This window comes from Lissotriton vulgaris, chromosome 7, assembly GCF_964263255.1.
Source record: "Lissotriton vulgaris chromosome 7, aLisVul1.2, whole genome shotgun sequence".
NCBI lineage: Eukaryota > Metazoa > Chordata > Amphibia > Caudata > Salamandridae > Lissotriton > Lissotriton vulgaris.
In genome coordinates, this window is record NC_141695.1 from 1,437,381,397 (window position 1) to 1,437,403,896 (window position 22,500).

Genomic DNA, 22,500 nt, shown 5'->3' on the forward strand with positions numbered 1-22,500 from the left:
AGTGCATCGTCGTAGTGTTGTCAGTCCTGACGAACACTAGGGAGTTCTTGATCCTTGGCAAGAAAGCCTGCAAGGCTAGGAAGACTGCCCTCAGCTCCAGTAGGTTGATATGGAGTTGTGTTTTCTGTTCTGTCCATCTGCCACTGATCCGCAATTCTTGCAGGACTGCTCCCCAACCCTCTAGTGAGGCGTCCGTTGTAATGACATGGCGGGCTGCAGGAAGCAGGAACGTCAATCCCTGTGAGATGTTCTTGAGCGACCTCCACCACTGAAGTATCTTGACGATCTGGTTTGTGATTCTTATACGGTTGTCCAACGACCCCATACACTGCGTCCACTGTTTGGACAGAGCCTCTTGGAGAGGACGCATCCATAGCCGACAGTGTGGTATGAGTAGGATACATGAGGACATCATGCCCAGGAGGGATTTGAAGGTACGGACTGATAAAGTCTTTTTCGAAGCCACCGGCGCAGCTAGAGAGACAAGCTTGCGTTTCCTCTCCTGAGACGGGAAAGCCATCGGCGTCTTTGTATCCAGTGATGCTCCGAGGAATGTAATGACTTGAGAGAGATGCAAGGTGGATTTTTCCCAATTGAGTGTAAGACCCAAGTTGTTGACGAGATTGAGACAGGCGGTGGAGGAGTTGGTTGCGCCTGACCAGGATGGTGCCTTCACCAGCCAGTCATCCAAATATAGGAAGACTTGATGCCTGTGCTGTCTGAGGAATGCTTCCACCGGGGAAAGACATTTGGTGAAAATCCGGGGTGCAGATTTGAGGCCAAACGGGAGGACACAGAACTGATAGTGTTGGCCAGCCACTGCGTATCTTAGGAATTTCCTGTGACTCTTGTGTATTGGGACATGAAAGTACGCGTCCTGCAGGTCCAAGGATGTCATGCAATCTCCCTCCTCCAGTAGGCCCAATATTTCTTGAATCGTGACCATGCAGAACGATTGCTTCTTTAAGAATGTGTTGAGCGCCCTGAGGTCTAGAATAGGCCTCCATTTCTTTTCTTTCTTTTGAATGAGGAAGAAGCGGGAGTAAAATCCTCTCCCCTTGAGAGCTGACAGTGCTCGCTCTATTGCCCCTTTCCGAAGCATGATCGAGATTTCCTGAAGAAGTAAGTGCAGATTCTTGTGAGGCATATGACGAGGAGGGGTTGTTGGAGGAATAGTTTCGAACTCTAGAGAATGTCCGAATTGAATTAACTGTAGAACCCACCGGTCCGTTGTTATCCTCCTCCAGTTGTTGAGGAAATGGGTCAGTTTTCCTCCAATTTTTAAAGAAGTAGGTGAGGGATGGGCTGGCTGTAGTAATAAGTCATTGGCGTCCGCCAGTGGGCTTTCGCTGGGTCTTTCCTCTAAAGTTTGACTTCCCAAAGGAGGTCTGTCTGTTCAGTTGTTGCTGGCGCTGTTGGTATTGTGACTTGCCTTGGCCATACGAATATGAGGATCTATTTTTATAAGAGCCTCTGTAAGAGGATTGTCCTCTGCCTCTGTTCCCCTGAAAGGATTGGTTCTTAAACTGCAGCGTGCCAAGTGCTCTCGCTGTATCTGTGTCCTTTTTTATCGTTTGTAGCGCTTCGTCAATCTTTGCGCCAAACAGATGCTGTCTATCATAGGGCATGTCTAGGATTTTAGACTGTACTTCCTGTCTGAAAGAGGTAGACTTGAGCCACACCTGCCTTCGTAATACAGCTGCTCCTGCTAGCTGTCTGAAACCAGTCATGGCGACATCCAGAGCACAGTCTATTAATTCAGAGGCCGACGACTGACCTTCTAGGAGCAGAGCTTGAACCTCCTCCTTCATGTCGGCCGGAAGCTCAGACAGATACGGAGCAATGTCTGCCCATAGTTCTGTATTGTATCTTCCCAGCAGCGCCATAGAATTTGCCACCTTTACCGTCATTGCCGATGTGGTCGAGAATCATCTTCCGATGTTATCCAGCTTCCTGCCCTCCATATCTGGCGGGGCTGTCACCGGTGAAGATGGATTTCTGGAATTTTTCTGCGCTGCCTGTGTAACTACAGAGTCTGGCTTGGGGTGCCCTGTAAAGCAGGCTGGGGCCGATGCTTGGGCCTTATATTTCTTGTCCAATCTCGGAACCGCAGCAGAAACTGAGGCTGGAGTTTGCATCAATTGTATTCCTTCTTTCCAGATGTATTCAATGATGGGAATAGATTTGGTTGTCTTCCGAAGGGGCTCTTTAAAATCGTAAAGGAAACAATCTGTTTCCTGATACTCCATCGTTATGTGGAACCTCTTGGCCGCTCTTTCCATTATACTGTGGAATCCTCCTATGTCAACTGCTGGTGAACCTGATGTTGTTGGCTCCGGTGACGCTGGAGAAGAGATTATATAATCATCTCCTTCACCATGATCGGAAAGGACTTCTTGGATTTCCCCTTCCTCATGAGGCTCTTCCTCATCTTCAGATGATTGTGGGTCGTGTACTTGCTCCCTTTCCTGATGAAGCACTAAAGGTGACGGTCTGGCCCGTGGAGACGCAGTCGCTCTCGCCGCTGGAGGAACCTGCCTATCCGCTGCAGCCAAGGACTCAGGAAAGCGTTGCTTATAGTCCTCTTTTAAGAATCTTAAATCAGACACAATAGAGGCTGGTAAACATACCATGGGTGTAATCTGAGTCTGAACCTGTGCCTGAACATTATGTTCCTGGGTAATTTCAACGTCATTGTCTTCTTCATCTGTACTTTGGCATCTGACCACCAGAGATATGAATCGTGGGACCTTATCTTCCCTTTTATTCACTTTTTATTGAACCTCTCACAATTAAAATACGCGCAAATAGGAATATTAGAGCCCCGATTGACGGGATGGCGAAATTTAAACTTTTTGCTGATGACGCTATTCTGTATCTAGCTCCAGAGAAATTAAATTTGGAGTCAACAATGGCAGAATTTAGGAAATTCAAACAAATAGGGGGCTATAAAATTAATTCCAGCAAAACTGAAAACGTAATGCTAAACAGCGGGCCTGAATTCCTCCCAGAATAATTAAAACAACAGGCATCAAAAACCGATCCCATACGGTGATTGGAAATTTACGTTGCGGGCCATTATGGGGAGCTAGTTAAGAATAATTACGAAGCCACTCGGTTAAAGATTCAGAAACTGCAGGATAAATGGACCAATCTTCCTCTAACTATAATAGGACATGTGGCACTGATTACGCTGTCTATTTGACCTCTATTGATATTTATTTTTATTAATATTCCGATCAAGGTCAACGCTAGTTTTTTTAATGGGATAAATTCAATGATTATGTCATTTGTTTGGAACAGAAGGACAGTTAGAGTTAAGTTCCAATTTTGCAAATAGATACTCAGTTAGGCGGGTTAGCACTTACTAATATTTGTCTATATTATGATTCATCATTTTTTAATTATGCAGCATGCTTACTGTCTAAAACGCATCAGGTGGATAATGTCTTTGTCAACAAAATGATTCAAGAAGCCGGAACTCAACTTCCTACTTTTTTAAAGACATCTAAACTCCCAAAGAGAACAAGATATAAAACGTTAGTAGACTTTACTAATAGACTTCATACTATTTTTAAACAAAAAGCTTTCTCTTTTTTTTCATTAAAATTAACCAAGTGTAGAGATCTAGGCTTATATATCCATTCCACTTAGTTGAAAAAATAGAACGACTCTGGCTTGTGGACAGTTAGCCAATTTGGATTCAGGGCAGGATGATAATTTGGGAAGAAGAACAGGCCAGAAGCCTTGGTCACAATAAACCTTCTTTTTTTGAATATATTCAAATTATTCATTTTTTGAAAAAATACAATCTTATATCAAACATCCCCCCAGGTAGAATAGCTTCTGGATTATATACATTGAAATTGTCTGGAGGGGGCAATTGGTATCGTTTAATGAGCTCTCAAGATGAATCTCCATTGGTTTTAAAGATGCTGGAGAAAGTTGCAGTTCAAACTCAATGTGTTTTTCTTATCAAGAATGGCAAAAGATTTCAACCTCAGTAAACAAGGTTTTGAGAGCTGCTAATTATAAAAGAATGGCATTCCTTAACCACTGGATGGCTTATTATACCCCAGAAGCATTAAATAAAATGTATACAGCAGTGGCAAATAGTGGTTTTCGCTGTGGTACTTTAGTGGAAGGGGGGTGGAGCCATATTTATTTTTTCCTGCCCCAAACTGATAATGTTTTGGGATAAAATATTTGCATATTTTAGTAGGCGATTAAAAGAACGTACAAACCCACAGCAAAAGCTGTTCTGTTTGGGATAGCTACCAGGGAGGCCATACTATCGAAAACTGAGGGATCTTTTCTTGCTATTGTTATGTTGGTTGCTCGTTCATTAAATTTACAAAACTGGAGATCTTTGGAAATACCTTTGTTTGAGAAATGATTTATGAAGATGAAATGAACAAAGCAGTTCGAAGAAGCCTATGCTAAACGGGTGGGGGCAATTAAGACATTTTCGTTGGTTTGGGAGCATTTTGTTGATTGTTAATTGGACTGTCGTTAGAAAACTATTAACCTGACCGCAGTTGTTTGAGGGCTCTGATGTTGTTTTAAATATTTACTCTTTCCTCCGCACCACCTTTTCTAATGCCTCATTTCTTTCTGGGACTCACCTTGAAGGACTGCTTGTGCACATATATCTCATTGCCATGGATAGATTTCTTGGTCTTGCTGAAGAGAATAAGGTCTTGGAACAGGAAGATGCGGCGGTAGCACTTCTTCTTCCTGTAGGACACCATGAACTCGCCCTGCCGCAGGAGTTGCCCCTGCTCTTTCAAATTCACCTGGAAACAGATATCAACAGTAAATGTGTATACTGAAGAAAAATAGCCTCAAATTGGTCTTTCTTTTTTAGAAAGTGCTGCACACTTGCCACATACTAATTAATTTTATACACAGTATTCACCATTTCTGAGCAAGCAATGGCAATTATAACCCTAATATGGTTCATATCCAGCAGAATTAACCAGTTCCTGTGCTCAACTTCAAAACATTTAGACATTCTGCAATGTAGGGCTACGCTTTTGTACAAGCCTATGAAATTCCAGGGAGCATACAGAAATTGTGAACATCAAACCAGGTACATCTATTGAAATATAGAGTGATGTCCTTCCAGATTTTGCTAATCTTTGATCTGAAGACATTCCCTGTAAGTACTACTAGTCTGCCTATGTACACCCTCGTTCTAATTATGCTGATCTGCATGATATGCTGTCATAAATCAAAAGAGGAAAAAGCTTTGAGATTCATTGAGCCATTATCCCGCCACTAATCTATGCTGCCTTCGAGTTGGTAATATAACTGTGCCTATATTTGTGATAGCATGTCTCGTGCATGGCTTTGGAAAGCTTTGCCTTGTTTCTTTCTCCTGTTGATCCTGTCATTTTACCTCTAGAGAGCGCCACAATCATGCAAGCTCACCGAGGGGGCTCCTGCTCCAGGATCTGAGGTCCAGTGGCTTTCCAAAGTGAATCCCTATTTTAGAGAGTTGATAGGCCTCTCTCTCCTGGGCTATGGAAGTCCTGATGGTGGCAGCTGCATAATTATAATTACGGCTCCCGGTTTTATGGTATTTTGTTTTCTTGACATTTCTGTCTGTATTCATCCATATTTATTTTTTGCTAATTTAATCTGTATTTATGTTGGGTTTTGTGTAAAAGGAAGCAGAAATTAGTAGATATACATATTTATTTGACCAATAAATACACACTCATGCTTGTATGCCTGTCAGATTTCAATGCTGTGAACACCTGCTGAAGATAAATCAATGCACTTTTATAACAATTTGCGAATTTCAGTATCAGCCTTGTGCATATCTACTGCTGTTAAAGCCTCTTTACTAAAATTACTTACTTTTTAAACCCCCTGACCTATCAATCCACACAGCTATTGGCTTGACAGTCATGGCAGATAGTATTTAGAATCACTAAAAAAGCAACCCAATTTCCGTTTTTATCCACATTTTAAAATTAAATACAGACTAGAAAATAAATGTTTTCTGTCTGTATTTATCTGTAAAAGTTAGTAAAAACGGACAACAGGGAGCCTTATAATTATAATGAAGAGACAAACATTTCCTACAGTACTCTTCCAAGCGAGATGCCCTATGGCTGGTGCTTAATTTGTAAAAGATTGAGTGCTGGTGCCCAACGTTCTGCCCCAGCTGTGCGATTACAAATTGACATACCGAATACCAAAAACTGTGTAGTTTTCAATTCATCTCAGCCTTCTTTGATCCACTGCCAGAAACTGCTGCCCCTTTAACTCACCCTTGCCGGCCTCTTCTTTCTTCCCTTGTGACTATTATTCCGTCTTTCTCTTCCCCTTTCTCTCCCATTTGTGTGTTTTTCCCTCTTACTTGCCATCAATATCCGATGAGGAAATAGAAAGTGCCGTAACCAAAAATGAGTGCCAGTGGCTCCGACTTGCTACTACTGGCTCAAATCAAGGTGTGCTTGTCGTCACCCTCTAGTAAGAGGCTATTCAGTGCCCAATAATGGAGGGATCTTTCCTCTACAGGTCAGGAACATGGAGGAAAAGCACATATGTACAGACAAGTCTGTACATTTGTGGTGAAGTGGGAGCATGTCTGCTTCTGCACATAGTGTAGTTGATTGCACTCCCCAAGTGTTTGTCTTCAAAATTATATTTGGCTTTCTGTGAGCCTCCAGTCACAGGCTCATTCCTGTGTGGAGTACTGATGGAGAGAGCGGTGCCCCCTTCCTGAGCCGTCGCCAGGTTGAGGGGGAGTTCCTTACCCAGCAGTTGCGGGTACAGTCACCTTTTGAAGAAGAAGAACCAGGAGTAATATTGGTTCAGTATTTTTGATTTTTTACTTCCCTAAGACACTTTAGCAGCAGCATCTAAATAGGTCCAGATGAAAGCCTTGCCCGACCTTGGGGTATTATGGCTGAAACATGTTGAACATGACATTCCACCACACACATGCAGTTTAAATCCATACCGCAGGTGCACTGTTTTTAATCCTAGCAAGGAGTACATATGAATAAAGCTCGCATTTTGTCCTCTCTATCTAGTTTTATTATCACATCCCTCACGTTTATTTTTATTTGCGCTGCGCCCTCACTCACACTCCAGCTGTCATTGCTTGTGGATATAGAATATCCTGGTAGAGTAAACACCAAAACATCCCTGGGCTCCTCCCTCTCAGAGAAGGGGTTGTAGCCCTCAAAGGAACTAGTTAGGTTTCGTCTGGCGAAAAGCTGCGCAAGCAGCGGTTCGCGCAGGCGAAAACTTTTGTTTACCAGTATGGACAAAGTCCCGCCTCAGTCTTCCATTGGCTAGCTCCATAAATAGAGGCTAGCCATTGGAAGACCGAGGCGTCCGTCATTCTGCGAGGCGACTCGTGGGCGTTCCTAAGATTTTTTCCCTCTCCGCCTCTGCGATGTCGTCATTGCGGCGGTGGGCGTTTCCTTTTTTTTTTTTTTTGGGTCGCCATGTTTCTCATTTGGAATTGGCTTTTGCAGGAGTCGGCTTGAGCGCCGAATGAAGTCCAGGTGAGTTCTTGCTGTCCTGTCTTCCCCCGTCCCCCTCCAGCTGTCCGTGTGTGCCCCCTCCCGCTGTCCATGTTTGCCCGTTCCTGCACCCCTCCTCCCGTTGTTCTTGTTTCCATATACACAGGTAGTTGCTCATGGAGCGCCTGCGTGTAGTCCTGGGTCTTGAGCAGCTCCCGGAGGTCGGCCTTCAGCCGCGCTACCTTGAAGCCGGCATCTAGGCACTTGTCGAGCAGGCTGCCCAGCAACACATGGCACCTCACGCTGCCCCGATGGCCCAGCCGTTCCCGGCAGCATGGGCAGCGGGAGAGCCCTTCGTAGCCCCCCGGCACAATTTGCAGAAGGAGTGTCCGCAAGACAGCATCACCGGGTCCCAAAGGACGCCCCGGCATGAGGGGCAGCAGAGGAGGTCCATGGCAGGACGTGCCCTGGCAGCGCGAGGAACGTCACAAGGGTCAGAGCCGCATCAGTGGCATCGGAGCTCGCTATCAGTCGAGGCACATGGCACCGTGCCACCTAACGAAGAGCACGGCTGTCCAAGGGAGGCACAGATGCCCAGTGACATCAGGGGGGTCTCTTACTCTGTCAACACGTCCCTTCGAGGGCTGGGTCCCTTCACTAAACTCTGGAAAAGGAAGTCCAGTCTGTAGGCGCTATATACATGACTTTGTTTCCACTCACCAACTCATTAAACCACCCTACCCCCAACTTTACTTGCAGTTTCTTAAGACTCGAGTCACCCTCCCAATGCGACCAGGAGAGAACAAAGGGGCTGCTGTAGCATCTGCCCTGCCGGCTCCAGGCCCTTTCAACGCGGCCTCACACACCAGTGACAGCTAAAATGGTCCAAGCTGGATACCTGGTCTCCTCCAGGCGCTCACCCGGAAGGACGCATTAGAGACCCCAGGGTCCAACAAGGGGAATACCCTAAGAAGGTGGCATCATTTATGTTGTTGCTTCGTGAACTCGAGAGTTAAGCTCCAGGAAGAGCTTCCTGTTCCAGCCGAAGGATGGATTTCACTCTCACTCCCACACCAGTGTCCAGCACCCACTGCTCTCTGCCCCCTGTAGAGCCCAGACACAGGTGCTCCTCAGCACCCTCCTTGATGTGCTTGCATACACCATTACACAGAGGCGTGTGATGGGGAACAAAAGGCAGGCATGCTGCAGACATCCTGGGATCAGCCGAGTGTACCCCACCCCGCCCAGATGACTATGGGGTTCCTGCTGGCTGAACCCTGACGGGGCGAAAGGGACCAGCCCGGCAATCCTTCAATACCAAACCTTCTTACCCACCCTGCAGTTTGCATTCCAAGCAGGGTATATAGCGCCCATTTAAGTTAAACGATAACATACCAAACAAAACTCGAGCATCACTTTTGTCGCCGCAAAAAAGAGAACAGCAGTGGCATTTGGCATCTTTTTAAATCCCAAAAGCGGGAGGTCTGTCACAAACGTGTGGGTGTGTGGGTGGGGGGGGGCGTGTGGCCGTGTTTAAACTGCTGTTTAAAGCTCTTCGTGCTTGCTGCTGCTTTTTCAGATTACACTACTGCCCACCCCGGCCTGGCAGCGAGAAAGCATCGGTGTGTTTGAGCAGGTGATGGGGCAGAGTTACCGGACAGTTGTGCCGCCGTGTTTCGCAGTAACAACACGCCTTTTTTACCATTACCCAACTCAACCTCATGTATTTCCTGAGCGCAGAAGACGAGTCTGTCACTCCAGATGTTGTACCAGTGACTCACTGGTCGTCATCATATCCGCAGCCGACGCATTGACCCAGTGAGCTACATTACTGGCACAGAATCATTTGTTTACGAAAGATTTACAGGAAGTTGGGCGGCGAAGCACGCGGAGTGAAGGCAGACGTGCCGTGTGCTACTGTGAAGCGCTCTGACACCTTCGGGTAAAGTCCGCGCTATATAATAACGCACAAATAAATAAATAAATAAATGTGTCAGCCTCCGCCGCCCTCTCTGCCAGGACAGACGCGCCCCCTCCCGCGGTTTGCGTGACACTTCCCGTCCGCCTCAGGTCAGGTGACGTGCCGGGGAGGCGGGCTAGGCAGTATTTGCCCTTCCTTGTGCAGTGACTGGGTCTGCCGACGGAGAGCATGCCGAGGAGCACAAGGAGCGCTCGCTCTGTTAGCCCCAGCCCCCCCTTCCTTTCTTTGGTGGCTTTGCTGACGTCTCTGCACATCTGGCTCCTCTTATCGGCGGTTCGAGTCCAGAGAGAGTTTTCAGCTGAGGGTTGCACATACCTCCAGGCGGGGGGGGCATGCAGCGGTATTTTAAGGACAGCCTGGCCAAGGCCCACTGTCCTTGGGACAGGAGAACCCCCCTCAGACATGAACTTGCTGTCCCGGAGAGCAGTCTGCGCCAATCCACCTGGGGTTTCCAAAAGGTATTTTTATCTTTGTGTTTTTCCGAATATATAGATAGTGACAGGGCCATGTGAGCCTCATGAGACATAACAAGACAGTGCATGCCGGCTGGATTTAAACTGCCTTGTGGTGGAGGAGAAATAAAACGAGGGAGCCAATATTAGCAGCTATAGGCCTCTGCACTGCACCTTTGTCGACAGGTAGTAGAGATGGATACCAGCCCGCCATATTTCTGAGGGTGAGTGATGGTTTGGTAGCTGAGATGAGGTTGTTTCCTGGCCCAAATAAAAGATCTGCATATAACCGTGAGCTGTGCCAGTTCCACCCTTCGAAGGGGGAGTGGGAGGGTCCGGAACATGTGTAAGAACTTAGGGAGGGCAGACATTTTAAAGGAGGCTGGTCTCCCCACCCATGAGAGGGTTTGTAATCGCCAAAATGAGGTGGCGGCTTTAAGGAAGCGCAGCAGTTGTTTAAAATTGCTTCTGGTGCTTGTTAGATTTGTCTATTTGTTGCTCTTTACAGCTGAACTTAAGTGGGTGCGTTCTCAATGAATGGTGGTTGGTTTAGTAGTTTGTGGGATCCTCAAAGCTAGAATTAGTCTGCCTGCTGGACTTTAGTTCTCGTGATTATGTTCCTCTAATTTTTAAAGGCCCGTGGTAGTTTCCTGGTACGTGTTCGGGTCTATTTGTGTTTCTGGAGTGTGCACGTGTGTAGTTTCAGGTAGCGTGAGCTCCTCCCCCCTCCCCCCTCGTTGCTTGTGTGTGCATGAGCTCCTCCTCCCCCCTCCCCCCTCGTGGCTTCTGCAAGCGTGAGCTCCTCACCCCTCCCCCCCTCGTTGCTTGTGTGCGTGTACTCCTCACCCCCCTCCCCCCCTCGTTGCTTGTGTGTGCTTGAGCTCATCACCCCCCTTCCCCCCTCGTTGCTTGTGTGTGCCTGAGAATAGGTCTTGCATTTTCGAGAGATTAAGCTATTGGCATTGTAAATGACAATGCCATTTATTTATCTGTTTTCAAAACCAACACATAAATAAAACATTTGTCATTTACAATGCCAATAGCTCTAACTTTTGAAAAGGCGAAACCGTTGCATTGTAAATGCTGGTTTTCTTTGAGAGGAGAATCCCAAATGATGAAGCATGTCACCTCTGGTGAGTGAGGGATTTCGTCCTGAAAAGGGAATTTCCCACGGCTAGGTCTGTGTGATATAGTCCGTGCCTTTTGTGCTTTCTCCCCTCCCCACCCCTCTTTTTTGTTTAGACCCAAGGATTTCGACCTTTTTTGACGTATAGCATTGGGGATATAATCCTATGCAGGTCTTTAAAATTTCCCTAGGACCCTCCTGCTTAAATCTTTCTTGTGGTGGTGTTTCTGTGAGGCTGCACAGGGTCCATTCTAGATTTGAAAGCCTTATCTTCACATTTCTTTTCCACCGGATTTAAGATTTTCCTATGGCGAGGGAAGTAGTCCCTACAGTCTTTGAAGTAAGCTGCAGGGCAGCTGCCAGAATATTACCAGCCCTTTCCACACTCCAGTGGGATCTGCATCCCTAATAAATCTGATAATTCAGTGGCCATGCCTCATCATGATTGGAAGAACTGTTGAAGATTCAAAGGTTACAGCTAATCGTAGGATAGAATTTCACGACTTCTCATAAGGGTGAAGCTGCACACTAGTTTAACTGAGACGATAGAAGAATGGCTGTTACCAGTGGAAAAAAGGCTTGATTGCATCTTTCTGAAAGAGAGCCTGTCAGGCACACATGTCCAGAGCCCAGCTAATGTTGAGGATATTTGGAAGCTGTCACTGAACCACGCCACTCCAGGTCACACGTTAGTCGAAGATAGGGTGTTTAGAAAGCCAGTTAACATCGAAATAAGCTCCTGCACACTGCTATTGGACCCAGGAGAGGAGATGGCACCTGACCTGGTCAGCTGTGCAGGTGAGCCTTCTATGTCCCTAACTCACCTGTGCCAGAGGGAGACTGGGTGAACACTCTGGTAGCACCTAGCTGTTTTCAGGATTACTTCAACTCCACTCCATGGCCTAGGGATTCACAGAAGTACACAGAGGTGTCACCCGAAGTCAGAACTATTGACAGAATGTTCCTACAACACGTTGCTCCTAAGATATTTCTGTCTGAAACCCTGTTCCTTACCCCTCTAAGTACACTGTCTCCAACTTTGCCTAATCCCTCTAAGTACACTGCCTCCAACTTTGCCTTATCAGGATGGTGGCTGCATTTATTACAATTTGACCTCTGGATATCCCCCTGCTGAATTTAGTTTACAGTGTGACACAGTCCCCTGAATATTGGTGGACTTTGAGGACTACATTGCAGGGTCCAAAATAGAGCCGGACGATGAAAAGATAATAGCCCTCCGCAACCTAGGGGGGCGTGAGATAAGCAAAATTGTGAGAGAGATCCCAAATACAGAAGCTGACACCTACGTCAAAGTGAAAGATGTGCTAAATAAACGTTTTCTGCACAAGAGGAATGTCGACTACGAGCGACACAAGTTCCACCAGCAGCGCCAAGGGAAAGAAGAACCCCTGATCTCCTTCATACATCGACTGCGACGACAATCTCAATACTGTGATTTTACAAACTTCTCGCCTGATGCAGCCATTAAATCCCAAATAATCACTGGGTGTCACTCGGAATCTCTGAGACGACGATTACTAAGAAAACCGCAGGAACTAGCAGAAATCGAAGAGAACTCCCGATTGTACGACCAAGCTGAAGAAAACGCGGCGGACATCGAAACCGGACCCAGTACCAGTCATGAACACGCCAACCGTGTCACCGAACGACGGCATGGAAGACAGGAACGGCGTGACAGTGGAAGACGTAACCCACGAGACAGGTCACGACGATCCAGATTCTCGCCCAGGCGACGCCCGGACTACAGGAGGAAGGAACCTGAGAGGAGGGATCGACGACCCGAACGCGCGAGGCGGTGCTTCAGGTGCGGATATGACTACCCTCACATCGACTCTTGCCCTGCCATGGGCCAACGTTGCAGAAAATGTGGACGGTCAAACCACTTTGAAGCCATGTGTGGGGACTACCACAGAGAAAGACGTAGTGATAATGACAGACGCGATGGCCCGCAGAGGCCCTCGAGATCGGAGACCAAACGTCACCACGTCAGAGGGGTTCAAGGAGAATCCACTAGATCTCCCGCGTCCTCACATTCCAGCCGTGAATCCCAACGCTCCAGATGGGACCGCCGCTCTCCGTCAAGAGAATCAAGATCGTCCTCATCCAAGCGGTCTTCATACACCATTGAATACGTCAACATTGCTGATAACGATCAGCTCAAACGATACCCACGGCTCAACATCAAAGTGGGTAACCACGCTGCCAAATTCGTGATGGACAGTGGAGCGTCGCTCAACTACATATCGGTTGCAGAACATGAACGCATGGACCCAAAACCTCGTTTGCGTTTCGCGCCTGTCCGTGTATACACCTGGATGTCGAGGAAGCCGCTCCCATGTCTGGGCAAATTTGACACCACCCTCACGCACGGCGACATCTCCATCCCAGCAGTCATCCACGTCATCAAAGGGCCTGATGCTGACTGTCTACTGAGCCTTCCCACCGCCGAACGTCTTCGGCTGGTGCACGTCCTCTTTAACGTGAATGACAGCTCGGACTGTGCTGAGAAATTTCCATCGCTATTCCAGGGCTTGGGAAAATTGAAGGGCCGGCAAATCCATCTGCACATAAATGAGCAAATCAAACCGGTGGCCCAGCATCCGCGACGGGTGCCCTTTCACTTGCAATCAGCGGTTGAAGATGAACTGCAGGAACTCTTGGACGCTGACATAATTGAGCGCACTGAGGGCCCCACTCCCTGGGTGTCCCCGGTGGTTATCGTCCCCAAGAAAGGGACCCCCAACAAGGTCCGTCTCTGTGTGGACATGCGCCTCCGGAACACGGCCATTGAAAGGGAGAGACACCCTGGCCCACACTTGAGCGACATGATCACAGCGCTCAATGGGGCAAAAGTATTTTCTAAACTGGACTTGAACAAGGGCTACCATCAGCTCGACCTGGATGACAGTTCTCGCTCCATCACGACATTCGCCACGCACCTTGGTCTATTCCGGTACAAACGGCTCAGTTTTGGCGTATCGTCGGCTGCCGAAATCTTCCAGGAGGCCATACGACTTGTCATCCAACACATACCTAACGCCCTCAATTACAGCGATGATATCTTAGTCTACGGATCTGACACGCGAGAGCACAACATCGCCCTTGATCGCGTCTGCCACGCCCTGATGGATGCCAACTTGAACCTCAACAAAGGAAAATGTGAATTTCATCAATCCACCTTGAAATTCTTCGGTCACATCTTCTCGCGAGTGGCATGAAACCGGACCCTGACAAGATCGCCACACTCAATAACACCAAGAGTCCGGCTGACGTCAACGACCTACGCTCCTTCCTCGGGATGGCGAGTTACTGCGCCCGCTACATTCGTGATTACGCCACAGTAAGTCACCCACTGAGGCTCCTCACGAAAGCTGGCCAGCCATTTGTATGGACCCCAGAGTGTGAACGTGCTTTCAAAGACATCAAATACGCCGTGGAATCGGCCGATTGCCTCTCATATTTCAACCCCAAGAGGAAGACAGAAATCACTGTGGACGCAAGCCCCGTGGGCTTGGGAGCCATCCTGGCTCAATACGACAACGAGTCAGATCAGAGGCGGATCATCGCTTACGCCAGTCGGAGCCTAACTGACCCCGAAAGAAAGTATTCTCAACCAGAGAAGGAGAGCCTGGCCGTTGTGTGGGCGTGTGAGCACTTCCACATCTTTGTATACGGGAAACATTTCACGCTCATAACCGATCACCAAGCACTTGTCACGATCTACGGAAACCCCAAATGCAAGATGCCCCCCAGGATCGAAAGATGGGGTTTACGGCTACAAGAATACACTTTCACAATTGTCCACAAACCGGGGAAGGCGGAGAATCCAGCCGACTACATGTCCCGCCACCCCCGAGAATCCTCAGAGACTGAGCCTTCCATCGCGGAGGAATACATCCACTTTGTGACTGGGCATGCTCGCCCACCGACTATCCCCATGCACACCATTCGGGAAGCGACCAATCAAGATAACATCCTACAAATAGTACTGAAGCGTATACAATCCAACCGGTGGAGATACCACCCGCAGGAGGAAGAGGAAGACCCTGCCGTCAGGAAAGAACTCCAGGCCTTCCGACATATCTCTGATGAACTCTCTGTAACTACTGATGGCATCCTTCTGAGAGATCACAGACTAGTCATTCCGGCGACACTGAGGCAAGGAGTAATCGACCTCGCTCACGAAGGCCATCGAGGAGCCGTGTCCACCAAAAGAGCACTGAGAGAGCGTGTCTGGTTTCCGGCCCTCGACCAGATGGTTGAGGACACATTGAAGGATTGCCACCTCTGTCAACTGACCAGCCACAGCAGTCCACCCGCACCTTTACAAATGACCCCATTGCCTGATGGGGTGTGGCAGGAGGTTGCCATGGACTTTTATGGGCCCCTGCAATCAGGGAAATACGTGGTCGTCATCATGGACGAATACTCTAGATTCCCCGCGGCTCAGTTCATATCATCCACCAGTGCCGCCTGCACCCTCAAGGTGCTTGAAGAAGCCTTCGCGACATGGGGCGTCCCCAAGGTCATCAAGACGGACAACGGACCCCCATTCAACAGTCGTGAGTTCAGTGATTTCGCGAAGCAAATGGACTTTCAACACCGCAAAGTCACGCCACTCTGGCCACAAGCCAACGGCACCGTAGAGAGATTCATGTCCACCATTAAGAGAACTTTCCAACAAGCCACTGCCGACAAGAAAGATCTGAGGTCAGCGTTGAACGAGGTACTTAGCGCCTACCGAACCACTCCACACTCCACACTCCACAACAGGCCAATGCCCCGCCACTCTCATGCTTGGGAGGACAATGAGAAATCGGATCCCAACATGGGACGGAGCACTGAGAATGCCCCTCTCGGACCAACAACATCGAGAGATGGCAGTGACGGATCGACTTCACAAAGACAAAATGAAGGAGTATGCTGACCGCAAACGGAGAGCCCGGTCACCCTCTCTGAAAGAAGGCGACAGAGTCTTTGTCAAGCAGGAACAACGCCAGAAGACTGACTGCCGTTTCAAGGATGATCTTTTAACAGTTGTCCAACAAAAGGGCACCATGGTGACTGCGGAATCAGAAACCCGGCGAGTCACCCGCAACGCTTCTCACTTCAAGAAGTGTTCTCCTGCAGAACAGGAAAGTACTACGTCAAACCCCACGCCTGAGAGCCAGGACAATCCTGAGTCTGCCGCACCAAACACCGGACACTCTTCAGCAGAAGGACTACCGGAAGAGGGCACTGTGCCCACTCCGACGAGACCCAGACGTCATGTGCAGCCTCCCAAGAAACTGATCGTTGAGATGGACTAATCTCTATTTTCATTTGTTCGCTTTAATAAGAAAGGGGGAGATGTAAAGAAGTTAGCAGTCCAGTAGCTGGGTGGGCGGAGTTAGGTGGGCAGAGGGGAAGAGGTGGGGTCAGGACAGGAAGGAGTTAGTTAGAGTAGGGACAGGGCAGGAGTAACAAGTGTATAATAAAGCTCGAGTTAAGACAACCACATGTGTCTGTATTTAATGTAGCAGGACGCTACATACTCCTGTAGGCGTAAGTCAGGAGTGCTCAAACAGTAATTTACAGCAAAATCTTTGTGAATTGGGCCTTTCTGCTTTCCTACGGCAACAATTGTGTTTGTGTAGTATATTTTTCTTGATAATATTGAAATACTTTTCTTTTTTACAATATAGCACTGACTGGTATTACTGAGTAAATTATGTTCTGAATGGCTAAACCTAAAAAAAAACCTCGAGTTTTCCTTGGAATATTCTACTTTGCTATCCTGAGAGACAATTTCTAAAGGGGCATGTTTTTGGTTGTGGTGTTTGCGGTGTCTAAAAAGTTCAGAATTTCAATTCCATTTGCATCAATTCTTAGCTCCAAAATCATAGTACAGGAGACCCATAATTGTTTTACACAGCAGACATCGGAATGTTTCACATAACACAGCTATAGACCCTCTGCTTTCTATGTGCAGTAAGAGATCCCCGCACCATATTTCTCTAAGTATCCCCAAGGATACTTCCAACTATCACAAATGATAGTCACCTCTTTCGGATCAATGCTAGGCAGCTAATATTAAAGAAGGCCCATTAACACTCCGCTGATCCAAAATCAAGACACAGGCAGTATGTAGCGACCAGCTTGAACTCTGCTCTTACATCACAGTCTTGAATGTCCTCCATTGCAAGAAGGTCATTGCCGTGGCGGAGCTGGAACCGGATGACCTCCTGTGCAGTGTGCAGCTCGCTCCGAGCCTTGTCCCTGCTGAAGGAACATTCTCTCAGCATGTCCTCCAGCAGAAGGTTGTACTTGCTGATCCTTTGGATGGGTTTCAGAAGGTAGGATGATAAGTCCATCTTGTCACCCAGCTCCTGCTGTTTACGCTGTTCAGAGATCAAGAAATTATGAATCTCTCAAGTTAAATAACGTATTGCTGACTATGCTTGACCAAATATATATCATAGAATGATAATTTAATAATAGGGAAACAGAGTATGGGGATACATTTAGAGAAACTCAACAGTAGTAAGAACAAACAACTATCAAATGGGGATGCAAACAACATGCCACGAGGCTATACTATGTAAAAGGCTTTTAATATCCGGATAAATGAACATCCGTAGAATGTTCAGTTTAGAAATTTTGAACGAGGTGTGGTGAAACATTCTTTGGAGGGTGCACATAATATGTTGCAACTGAGGTTGAGTCCATACCTTAACTTACCCACCCAAGAACCCTCAGAAGAAGGGTTTGATAAAACTGGAGTTTTAACTTTCAATACCCCTTATTCTTAGCTTTTCCAGCCGTTTATGCTTTTCACAAATAACTAATTCAAGTTATGTGTATCTCTGTCACACTAGAAAAACTGTTTACAATTCACCACAGCACAAGATAAAATTGATTGCTTGAATATTATAGAAAGAAGTAAGAATTTAAAATCCACAATCTTACTATCAACAATATAACCTTGTAAATCAAGTTCATAGCAGATACCAGATGTAAATTTGTAATTAGAAAGGAAGTGTTCTTGTATACCTTAAAGTAGGCAGCGCCATGCTCCACCAACAGCTTGTCCGACAGTGGCTTGTTCTTGCTGTAGAATGCATAGAGTCCAAACCTTTCTTTCTGTAACACAGCAGAGCACATGTTTGTTTACATTGTTGTTAATAAAGTAAATTCAAGTTCAACCCTTGTGTGCTACTTCTCTGCACACCACTGAAAGTATCAGACCATAAATAAAATAAACAATGCCCCCAACAGCCTCTGACACACAATGACAACCAAAAGACAAGAGAATAAAGGCATATAACATTTAGCAGAAACCCACATGTCTGAGAAAGCAGCGCCCCACTCGAAGAGGGTCCCGCCAGCAGGCATTCAGCTCCTGTAAGAAGAGTTGGCTGTGGAACTCGTACAGCCGTTCCAGGTTCCCAAAGAGGTTTGGGTGTTGACCACGCAGGCCCTGGGGCAGATCAGCTCTCTCCATTTCAGGGATGTAGTGGGTGATGACATAGCCCAGGGAGCTCACGTAGTCCCTTTCGGTGGTAAGGAGCTCCTCTAGTATCCTCCGAAGTTTACTGTGAAAAGGAGAATTAAGTAAAGGACAATAGTTTCCTGAGGTTTGCAATAATAAATATCTAAGCATAAGTAATGTTTCTAAAGCAAATGTAACCATTAACATAGTATTAAATACTACAAGTACAAAGTAGAAAATCCAGATAAGCATTCCACAGCTGTTTGCAATAACCTCCGAAAGAATGTATGAGTATGGGAGCAAATCAGTAAGAGAGTCTATGCACAAGTGAATCTTTTTTTCAGACGTCATCACATCAGCATTGAGATAAACCATGTGCTCAGCAAAATGGTTAAGCACGTTGCTATCAAAGGACATAACTGGCGAATGCAGTACTAAATTCAGGGACTACTGTTTCAAAGTCTCAACGAGAGAAGAGCGTGGATTTCAAACTCTTTCCTAAACAGCAGATTACAGATTTGTAACAAAACAGCTTAGTAACAAATATGTTGAACAGCATCTGAATTTGATCTTGCCTTTTCCACTCGACCTCCAAGACTCTTCCCATTATGAAAAATCCTTTATGCACTGTCGTCTATGAAGGATTAAGTCCTACCCTCCAACATTAGAAAGAGCTGAGCAGGGTACCACAATGGTTCTTCATGCTCTGCGATTTGAAAGTTCTTATTTATAACTTTATTAATTCTGAACGGAAGGTCTCTGAATTTGAAAGCTGCACTAGTGAGTACTACTCCCTGTATTGAGGAACCTGCTGCATCAAGATACTTTCTGCACCAGAAGGTCAACCTTCGGACACTTTTTCTGACATTTGTAGCGCAATATGTATCTCCTACATGACTACGGTCTCTGAACCTGGCCAATCAATTTGTAAGAACTGCAACATTAGTAGTTCACAACCCTCAGGTTAAGGCAATGCTGATATGCCAAGAACCTGCAATTTTGCTGCTTGAGCAGCATTGTCCGGTACTATCATGTCATGCTCCAGGCTGATCTTGGTGAGAATATTACAATCTTTGAAAATCTCCTGTTGTCTCTGGACTCATTTAGCTGCAAAGACAACAACGTGATGGAAGTAATGCTTCAATTAATATCAGCAACTGGCATCTTGTCTGACTCACATTCCAGATCATCATTTTTCGCCCACTGTGCCGTTTTAAGACAGTCATGCCCTATCCAAATCACTCTTGGTCCTGCTCCAATTGTAACAGTCCAGTCTGAACTGTCAGGCCAGGTCCCCTCTACATAGGAACACAAACAACCGCAGACAGGTTTTGACCTACTTAAGTCTCATCATGGAGGTGCAGCTTGAGTCCTGTGGAACAGTAAGCACGAGACCCACATATGGGCATATTTGTCACTTAGGGAGTCTACTGCAAAAACAACAAGGAGTTGCAAGGAAAGTTTGAATCAATCTTGCAATTGCTCGGGCTGCCTTAAAGTCCATTGATTTTTACACACTGTGCCATTGAAGACTGTTTTACAGACACAATCCACAATGTAAAACTTGGCTCAAAATGTCACCAGAAAAAAGTTTGTATATGGGGAAAATATTTTAAAAAATCGATGAGGAATGACCAATTTCGAGAGAAGGTTCCCACACCTAACGTTCTATCTAATATATTGGTAAGCTAATGCCGATTACTGCACCCCAAGCACAATACAACCACATTTGGTGTCCTGCAACATATCTATTGAGGGCGTTAGTCCGGGGCTTTAACACATAGGAGTCAAACATAATCTAACTGTACATTCAATCATTCATTTTCTTATCAGCAAGTGAAAATGCTTTCTGAGCTGAATATATAATTTGGAGAAACACGGATGCACTGAGAACTTATGTTTTTGCGTAGATGTTAAAAATCAGAAACATAATACACCGGTGATTAATTTGTAAAAGAAAATTGTACTGTGGTACAATATATTTGTTAAGAGATGGCTGTTGGCACTGCAGAATGCAGAGGTTGTCCAATATTACGGCTCTCAAGTCTTGATTTTCACCTCATGCTTTTTTCTTCCATTAGCCTTCACTTCAAGTCTCTATCTCTCGTTTGCAGATTCTTCGTCATCTCTCCTTGCAACATTTGTCACAGTTTTTTCTCTTTCTCTTTCTCCTTCTATTTCTTTTTTTGTCTTCCACTCTCTATGCCCGCGTCATATTTTTAATATGAAAAAACAAGTTGCAGTCCCTACAATGAGTGCGGGTGCCCATCACCAGCAATCACCGGCACAAATTCTGCAGCACCTTTCAACAGCAGAAATATAAAATAACGAAACCACTGTTAAAATTCGCCAAGCTGCTTTCATCCATGCCAGCTCCCTCTCACGAAGGCTGGTTGTTCTTCCTTGATGTCTAGAAGGAAGGAGAGTGAAAAAGGGGGAAATAACAACTACATGCCTGGGAGTAACTAAGGGAAAGCACGAGAGCCCAGATGGCATCTATGTCAGGAGTTCAGGTCTGTGAGCAGGAGGTGTGTGTGAAGGACCTTTTCATTGCTATGGATACCAATGCCACAGTGCAGAGGCTGACAAAAATAAACTGCAGAAAACAAGAGACGAGTAGGCACAATCAAAGGATAGGATGGTATGGGGATGGGTCTAAGGTGAAGAGATTGTTTCAGGTTGACCTTCACTCTAGTAGAAAAGCAATAAAGGTGGCTTAGAAATATGTAATGCCAGGGGAAATTATATTTTAAAAAACTGAATTTTGACACTGATCTAATTAAGGAGGATAATATTAAAACTAGTGTAATTGTTATTGCCATACCATGGACACACAAAACAATTACATAGAACCTTGTAAAACAGCATGCAATGGTCATGAAAATAATATAAGATGTGAACTTACGCAAAGTTGACATTGTCTTGGTAGCTTGTTTCTTGGTTTTCATTCTGCAGTTCTTTGGGAATTCGCTGGGCCCAGGGCAATCCGTGTGAATAGTCCTCTAGGGAGCACTGGGAAGAAGTATCTTCTGTTGAGAAACTAGCGTGTCTGGAGAGATGAAAGTTCTGGGCTGTCTGGATCACTTTTCTTGAAGACTGCTCATTTGTGGCAGATATAGAACAGGAATCATCGCTGTGAGACCTACTCAAAGCTGGCCAGGGAAATCGTCTAGTATTTGGACAACAGGAATGGGAAGGGAGTGGTGTTGGTTGGGTTTGTGCAGGGGTTTTAAGATTCTCCAAAGCTTCATTGTTGGAGTTTTGAGCCATGACTTCCTTATTGTCCAGATCTTCGCTTTCAAGGGCCTTTGATTTGAGCTGCACATTGGTAGCACATCCATGAGAGATGGCAAGAACTCCCTCTTCTTTCATATGTTTGTACTGGTTGTCTTTACCATGCCTGGATACCTTTTGAGAGACCCTGTTTCCCTTGGTATCAGAACGCAAACCAAAATTACAGCATGTTATGATGGTAGACTCAGCAGGCCTCATGCCTGTGGGTCTCCATTCTTCATTGGACTCTTTGCATTCTGAGGAGTCGTCACTGGACTGAAAAGTTAAAGTGCGACGGTGTGGATACTCATCCACCTCCAAAGACCCTGAGTCTTGAGAGGTGATTGAACGGTTCTCTTCTTCCTTGACACAACATGGGGCACCAACCCATTGGCTGGTCCTGGATTTCTCAAGTGTCTCTTCCAGCATCTGCTTAGTTTCTTGGCACCTCAGCCACATATCATTCCATATTGCTAGCCCTTTGCAACTGCTCAAGGCATAGGCTTGTGTTTTTGTCTCCTGTAGCCTTTCCGGGGTCAGCTCCACTGAAAACCTTTGATAATAATTTTCTAGGCACTGCAACATCTTTGGGCTGGACAGTTCACTCTCATCTGGTTTCAGGTGGGCCAAAAATTGATTGCAGTCAAAGGTCATCCATGAGATCTAGAAAGCAAAGCGTGCCTTTGGTT

General features: G+C 46.3%; 1 protein-coding gene across 2 annotated transcripts in view; it reads right to left on the reverse strand.

Annotated features, from left to right (window-relative positions):
* Positions 1-22,500, reverse strand: part of KIAA1755 (KIAA1755 ortholog) — a 696,136-nt gene that overhangs the window by 99,870 nt on the left and 573,766 nt on the right. For both annotated transcript variants that reach the window (XM_086932242.1, XM_086932241.1), the window contains exons 14-18: positions 21,444-22,474; positions 18,392-18,641; positions 18,100-18,189; positions 17,223-17,447; positions 4,626-4,796 (exon numbers count right to left, since the gene is read on the reverse strand). In XM_086932242.1, coding sequence (XP_086788368.1) covers positions 4,626-4,796; positions 17,223-17,447; positions 18,100-18,189; positions 18,392-18,641; positions 21,444-22,474 — 1,767 coding nt within the window. The remainder of the gene's footprint in view (positions 1-4,625; positions 4,797-17,222; positions 17,448-18,099; positions 18,190-18,391; positions 18,642-21,443; positions 22,475-22,500) is intronic.